The sequence below is a fragment of the Empidonax traillii genome, unplaced genomic scaffold (genome assembly GCF_003031625.1).
Source record: "Empidonax traillii isolate 1590-97213 ecotype Southwest subspecies unplaced genomic scaffold, ASM303162v1 scaffold1432:size123599, whole genome shotgun sequence".
Lineage (NCBI taxonomy): Eukaryota > Metazoa > Chordata > Aves > Passeriformes > Tyrannidae > Empidonax > Empidonax traillii.
The window spans coordinates 75,304-82,738 of NW_020956625.1; the positions used below are offsets into that span (position 1 = coordinate 75,304).

A 7,435-nucleotide genomic window follows, 5' to 3' on the forward strand; every position below is an offset into this window, starting at 1 on the left:
GCTTTTCCTCTGACCTTTGGCTTTTTCCCCAAAACCCCGGGTGTTTTAGGGAAGCTTGTGCTCCTGGGTGGTGTGGTGGGAAGGAGCTGTGAGGTCCCAGGGGCTGCTGGCCGAGGATGGATCGGGGAGTGCTGCAGGTGCTGCCCTGGCTGGTGATGGCTCAGCAGGTGTTTCCCATCTCCAGCTGCTGAGATCCCACATTTTCCAGCATAAAACACACCTGAGCCGTCACTGTAAGCAGGGGAAGTGTGGGAATAGTTGTTTTTTTTATCTTTTGCTTTGTTGTGGGGCTGTGGCCCACAGAGCTGGGATGGACTGAGGGATCTGCTCCACTGCTGGAGGAGGAGTTTTCTCTCTTCCTTCCCCTTCCTTTGTCCCCACTGGAATTTCTTGCTTCGGGTATTTGCTATTTTCTTTCTTTAAGGATTTCTCTTCCCTGCTCCCAGCAATGCCAGCGGTGGGGATGGCCCCGTGCTCTTGCCATGCCTTGGATTTAAGTGCTGCTGTTTGTTCCCATGGAAGTGACTCTGTCAGGGAATGGTCAGATGTGCCATCCCTGGAAGTGTCCAAGTGTTGGACGGGGCTTGGAGCAGCCTGGCACAGTGGAAGGTGTCCCTGCCCAGGGCAGGGGGTGGAATTGGGTGATCTTTAAGGCTCCTTCCAAACCATTCCATCATTCCATGAGCCAGCACTGATGTGATGCCTCCAGGAATCAGTGGTTTGACTCCCCAGCACTCCTGGAAATCCCTTTGGATCAGGTGGGTGACCCCTCGTTCCTGCCCTTTCCACCCCAAGCCCTGCAGGTGAAACCCCCTTTAACCTGCCCATTCTCCTCCAACCTTCACCCTTCTTTGTTTAAAAACGAGGAAATTGATTGCATTTCTCAGCATCATCAACAGATGATGTGTTTTTCCACTAGGAAAAGACTTCCCAGGAAAGTTTGTGACCAAGCAGTGGCAGTTCTTGGAGATCACCTCCCCCTCCTCCTCCTGCTGTTTCATCCTTGAGCAGATGGATTTTAACTCACTCCCTAACTTGCTCTTTATTTCCCAAGTTTATTTCCCGTGGATTTGGAAGCTGGAGAGCTTGTGCCCCTTAATCCCACAGAAAACTCTCATTTTCTCCCTTGTTTCCTTAAAAAAACCCAAATATCCGTGGCTAAGAGTCAATTTAAGGTGCTCCAACCACAAAACCAATTTATTGGGATTGAACACTGGTTCTCCCTGGTTTTGTTTGGGTCACCCAGACCGACACAGGAATTCCAGAAGATTCCTGAGCTGTGGAGTGGGGGTGAAGGAAGGAACTTTTTATTTTTAGGGAATAGATGTTCTTAGTTTTGGCGTCTCAATCTTAAATGTAAAAAAGTCGCTTTTTTTGTTCCAGGAAAAGCCTTTTGATTTCAGTGTTCTGACGTGACAACCTACTGGGAAAGTAGTTGGGCTTTGGGTGGCACCATCAAGGTGGGCTTTGTACCCCCTTTAAGGGCTTTTCACCAGTTTACTCAAGTGTCTCCCTTGGGGTTTCACAGCTTCTCTGGGCAGGATGTTGAGGTTCCTTATGGGGGTTGTCCTTGGTAACTTGTCAGGGACAAAAATCTTTGGGTAACAACCCCAGCCACTCAGTTGAAGGAGTTGCCCTGCATCGGGTCTGCTCCATCCACGGCCTTTTTCCTGCTGCAGGAGGAACCTGCAAGGTGGGAAGAGACCAGATACGAGGAACAAAAATAATGGGAAAAATGAGGGTGGGCAGGCCCTGGCCCAGGTTGGCCAGAGAAGCTGCCCCTGCATCCCTGGGAGTGTCCAAGGCCAGGCTGGAGCAACCTGAGCCAGTGGAAGGTGTCCCTGCCCAGGGCAGGGGTGGCACTGGATGGGCTTTGAGGTCCCTTCCCACCCAACCCATTCCATGATCCCAAGAGGAAAGGTCTGGCACAGGAACAGCGGGATGGGTGTCGGAGCGTGGACCCTTCCAAGGACAAACTGTGCACTTGCAGCCCTGGGGGACAGAGCCAGGACCCACACAATTAAAAACCACTTTGCCATGTACCAAATGCCTTCGTTGTTTTAGTTGCTCATTAGTTAATTTTCTTCTAATGAGGCTCCATTAACAAAACCATCTGACATGGGGGGAGGGGGGGGAGTGGGGGGAGAAGAAAATGAAGTGGGGGGGGGGGAGAAGCGGAGTTAAAAGAGCTTAATTAGCAAGTTAATTATAGCGAGCAGGGAAATGTTCTGGTTACATAAATAAGGCATTGTTATGCACACACAAGCCAGGCCACGTTCAAACCGACTGTCTGGAGGTCGGGAAGGGGCTGTAATTCCACACGGAACACAGGCAGGGCTTGTTTGCCGGGGACGCCTCATTAAGTCTCGGGGTCCTTCCCTGCCAGAGGGGAAAAAAAAAATAAAAAAAAAAAAAAAAAGGAGGGAGTCTGCAAAGCCCAGCAGGTCCCTCGGCCTCCTCCCCGCCCTCCCTGTGCCTCCACCCCACAGCCCCACAGGAGGGCTCGGGGTATAAATGGGGGGCAGTCCCTGCTCCCCGGGGACGCTCAGGCAGTGCCACCATGCCCAACAAGAAGAAGTACAACGTCAACGGAGACTCGGGGATCAAAGCCCAGGTGAGGGCTCTCTTTTAGTACCAGAACTGCGTTTTTCTGTTCTTTTCCTCCTCCTTTCCCTGCTGTTCCCTCCCCACCCCGCTCTCTCATTTCTCAGGGAAGATCCCGATCTCCGGAGAGCTTCTCTCCCTTCATTCTCTCCTGGGAGCAGCTCTCGGTGATGAAGTTGAGCCAAACAGGTTGCTCTGGGGTTGTTCTTCGGAGCACTGCAGTGGAGGAGCCGGTGGGGTTGAGGGCAGGGAGATTCTCCCGGAAAACCTTGGATGATGGGAGTGCTTTTGCTCGGTGAAGGAGGGCAGTTCTGTGGCAGAAATGCCAGGTGGAAGTGAGACTTGGCTCATGTGAAGTGTGACGAGCACACGCCTGATCTTAGGAGTCATTAACCTCGCACATCTGGAGGGGAGGTTTTCCAGCTTGAACTGGTTTTTCCTGCTGGAAGTTGAAAGCAGCAGATCCTCAGGAGCGGGTTGGGCTCCTGAATCCAAGCAGCTGCAGCTCTCAGAGGCTTCAGAGCTTCTCCTCGGAGCTCCAGCCTGCGCAGGGTTGGCTGTGAGACTGCTCTGGATTCGAGCAGCCTGGTCCAGTGGAAGGTGTCCCTGCCTGTGGCAGAGGGCTGGAATGGGGTGATCTTTAAGCTCCCTCCCAACCCAAGCCGTCCTGTGACTCCATGCAATTCCACCACCCTCCTTGCCCGCTCCCTCTGTTGCTCAGAGGACGTTGGGCACCACCAGGTAAAAGCAGATCTGAGCCTTGGCCCGGCCCCTTCCCAACATTTCCCTTTCCTGGTGCTTCCTTCAGCCTCTTGGGTCGGTTCCTTGCTCAGCTAAAACCGAACCCATCTTGTGGTTTAAAGGGCTCCAAACCCTTCGAGGGGTGGAGGGCAGGGCTTGCTATAAAGTCTGGTTCTGGTTCTGCCCGAGCTGGTTCTGGACTTCCTCTGCTTGGTCTTGTGCCTGGGCTTGGGTGTGGAAGGACTCGGAGAGCTCGGAGTCACCACCATGGATGCATTGCTGGAACAGTCACACTGGAGGGGTGATGTGGGGAAGGGAAATGTTCATCCCAGTCCAAATGACCCCCCCTCGGTTGGGATCCCAGCCCCTCTCGCTGCACCGACAGCGTCGCTCCACACCAACCACCTGATGCTTTGGGGGGGCTGCTCAGCCGTGGGGGGGATTTGGTTTAAATTAATGGAGTAAAAAGGAAAAAAAAAAAAAAAGTGTTATTTCAGGCCAGCAGTTTCTTAGAGAAGGAACTTAGAGGGGGGTGTGTGTGTGTGTGTGTGTGTGTGCAAAGCCCCTGTCCCGCCGGGCTCGGGCTGTTAATCCTCCCTGTGGCTCTGGCTCTACCCTGAGTTTGTCCTGGTTTTCTCTTCCTGGGTGTGTTTCCTGATCTGGTGTCATTCTATCAGGTGGTTTAAGATCAGGAGGAAAGAAACCTCCTGGGTGCTGCTGCAGATCCTCTCTCAGGCTCTTCCCCTCCCCTCCTCTCCCAGCTCAAGCGCTGCCGCTTAAACCACGGAGCTTGAATTGGAATTCCCAGAACAGGGTCCGATTCCTTCTGCTTAAATGACTCCTTGAAACAACACAGAACTCCTCAGGAAACCCCGAGGCGGTTGTTATTAGACCCAGTCGATGGCTTTCAGTAATTTGGAGATGTAAATGTCCAACCCTTGTTGCACCAGAACGAGTCAGTTCATGCTCAGAGCAAAGTCCAAGCGACTGGAAGTCGTAATTCCCATTTCCCTGAGATTTAACAGGAATCGTGGGTGTAGTGGGGGCATCAAGGACTGGCTCAGGAAGAGATGAGTGCCTGGAGTGGAAATATTTCCTCAAATTATAAGTTTTAGGATGTGTTTAAATATGGCCCTGTAGCCACCTACAGAGAAAACGGGAAGAGGGAATATTTAGATGGAATATTGGGAAGGAATTTCTGGCTGGGAGGGTGAGGAGGGGCTGGACTGGATTTCCCAGAGAAGCTGTGGCTGCCCCTGGATCCCTGGAAGTGTCCAAGGGCAGGTTGGAGCAACCTGTGCCAGTGGAAGGTGTCCCTGCCCATGGCAGGAGGTGGAACTGGGTGGGCTTTAAGGTCCCTTCCCACCCAACCCATTCCAGGATTCCATGAACTAAAAGGGATGCTGAGCTGCTGGGAGATGTGTCTGATGCTCTGTGGAGTTGGTGCTGATGTGAGCAGGGAAGACTTAAGACAAGTCCAACCCCAGGTGCACATCCAGGACACAGGAGGGCTGAGTCTCTACTCTAAAATCACCTGGAAGAGCAGATATTTGGCTCGTGGGAAAACCTGGATCTGAGGAAATAAACACTGATTATTTGTTCCTCTTGCTGTTCTTGGCAACCAAAGGCTGGAGGACAACAAAGCCCAGAGAAAACGATTCCCCTGAGAATACCAGGGTTAAATGCCATTTCCCTGTTAAAATGGGAAATTTGCTTATCCCTTCTGTCCCTGTGTGCTTGGAGCAGATCAGCTTTGCCGGCTTTAAATATTTATCTCCTGTGCTCAGGGTCTCGGGGGAGCCTGAAATCTTCATTCCTTGGTGGTGATAGAGATGGAAACAGGTTTTGGCTCTTCACTGAGCAAAACTCCACCAAATATTGGTGTTAATCCGTGGCTGCAGCTCATTGTGGATGTTCCTGGGAAATCCAGCCTGGAGAACCGCTTTGGTCTGATGGCTCAGCCTAAATTTCTTGATTGGCTGGGTAAAGTTGTGTGCTCTTAAATACAATATTTTTAAATGCCTGTGTTCTGCAACAGCCTGGAGAGGCCAGACATCTGTAATCTCTGCTGGAGGGTCTGGAATTAAACAAAACTGGGAATTGAGCGTGTCCTGTCCCCGACAAACAACGGGAATTGTGGCTCAGCCTGCAACTGGGCCGGTGTCGGGGTCTGCTCGAGGCTTTGGGGGGTTAATCTTCTCGGGGTTAATCTTGTGCTGGGTGTTTCCCACCTGACTCAGCCCCCTGGTTTCTCCCCCCCCAGATCCAGTTTGCCGACCAAAAGCAGGAGTTCAACAAGCGCCCGTCGAAGATCGGCCGCCGCTCCCTGTCCCGCTCCATCTCGCAGTCCTCCACTGACAGCTACAGCTCAGGTGAGGGGGGCAGGCTCTCCAGCCTTTACAGACCCTGCCACTTGTCCTGGCTTTCCCTCAGGAATCTCCCAGACGTGCTGTGGGATCTCCCAGATGTGCTGGGGGGTCGGTCCTGTGGGAGGGCAGGCATGCAAAGAGGGTCGTTGCTTTTTCTTTTTTCCTCATCCTCACGTGTAGTTGGATGGAAAATTCAGTCATTCTGGTGCTCTTGATGCTTCTCATCTCTCCTTATAACCCCTCATGTGCAGTTCCTGCTGCCTTCCCTCCTCTCTCCCCCTTCCTTTTCCTTCCAGGCTCAGCAAAACAAGGTTTCTCCATTCTATTCGTGCCTCCCTTCCTGTCACCTTCCCTTCCTGTTCTTGAACAAATCCACGTGGATCCCACTGTAGGTTTGGACTTACCTGTGGCACGTGAGATTGGAGCCTTTGGAAGAGCAGTGGGGACCTTTGAGGGCCTTTCTGAAGGTGTTTTTCCTGCTGGAATCTGAGCAGTGAAACTCTCTGATTGTGTTTTTTTGGGATATTTGGCAGTCACAGTTTGAGAGGAGCCTGGGGAGATACTGGGGAGTTCCATGGAAACATGGAATGGTTTGGCTTGGAAGGGACCTTAAAGATCATCCCATTCCAAGCCCCTGCCACAGGCAGGGACACCTTCCACTATCCCAGGTTGCTCCAAACCTACCCCACCTGGTGAGAGGTTTAAAGCTCTGGTTTAGTTAAGGGTAAAAACCTCAGGGAACTCCTGGCTGATGGTTCAGACACTGCAGCAGGCCTGGCTGGTGGCCAGAGGTCCCCCTGAAACTCTCCTTTGTGTTTCTCCACTCGTTTCCCTGATTGTTGGAGATGAGCAGACAGGACCACGCTGTCCTCTCCAGAGGGAGACATCAACCCAGGCTCCTTTCCCACTTTAAATCCCCAGCTCCATCCAAGCCCCGAGCACCAGCCAGTGTTTTGGGACTGTCAGTTTTCAGGACTGTTGTTCTGCTTGGCCTGGCCCTTGTCATCATGTCATCTCCCCATTCACAGCTGGAAGAACTTGGAATATCTTTGGGGAATTCCCCAGTCCTCCCTGCACTCCCCATCTCCTGCCAAAGCACCAGCAGTGGCAATTAATGAGCTTGTGGGAATGTTGAATTTCCCTCCTCCTGAAAGGGGGAGGTTGGCAGTCAGGATGGAAGACATCAGTTCCCCTGGGGGCTGCAGGATGGATGGATGGATGGATAGATGGATAAATCCCATTGGAACTGGATCTTTGTTGTTCCCCTTCTCAGACTGAACAGCAGCACAGTCTGAACAACCCGTTAAGTTCTCCTGGGATGGGAAAAGGCTGGAAAAGAGGCAGCATGAGGAGAAGGGAGGTGATGATGGAGGGGGAAGATTCACAGAATTGTTTAGGTTGGAAAAGCCCTCAGAGACATCAAATCCACCCCTGTCCCCAAGTGCCACATCCACAGGGCTTGGAAATCCCTCCAGGGATGGATGGGGACTTCACCCCTGCCCTGGGCAACTGTGCCAGGGCTGGACAGCCCTTTCCAGGAAGGAATTCCCCCAATATCCAACCTGAGCCTCCCCTGGCACAGCTTGAGGCCGTTTCCCCTTGTCCTGTCCCTGTTCCCTGGGAGCAGAGCCCGACCCCCCCCGGCTCCCCCCTCCTGGCAGGGACTTGCAGAGCCAGAAGGTCCCCCCTGAGCCTCCTTTTCTCCAGGATGAGCCCCCCCA

At 52.7% G+C, this 7,435-nt stretch overlaps 1 protein-coding gene across 2 annotated transcripts in view; it reads left to right on the top strand.

The window, feature by feature from the left end:
- The window catches only part of AHCYL2 (adenosylhomocysteinase like 2), a 73,610-nt gene that overhangs the window by 43,029 nt on the left and 23,146 nt on the right, over positions 1-7,435 (top strand). The window contains exons 1-2 of one of the 2 annotated variants that reach the window (XM_027907255.1): positions 2,543-2,614; positions 5,609-5,717. In XM_027907255.1, the coding sequence (XP_027763056.1) occupies positions 2,561-2,614; positions 5,609-5,717 (163 nt within the window). In that variant the 5' untranslated portion in view covers positions 2,543-2,560. Of the gene's footprint in view, positions 1-2,542; positions 2,615-5,608; positions 5,718-7,435 lie in introns of those variants that run through there. The other variant, XM_027907254.1, reaches the window with a different exon arrangement.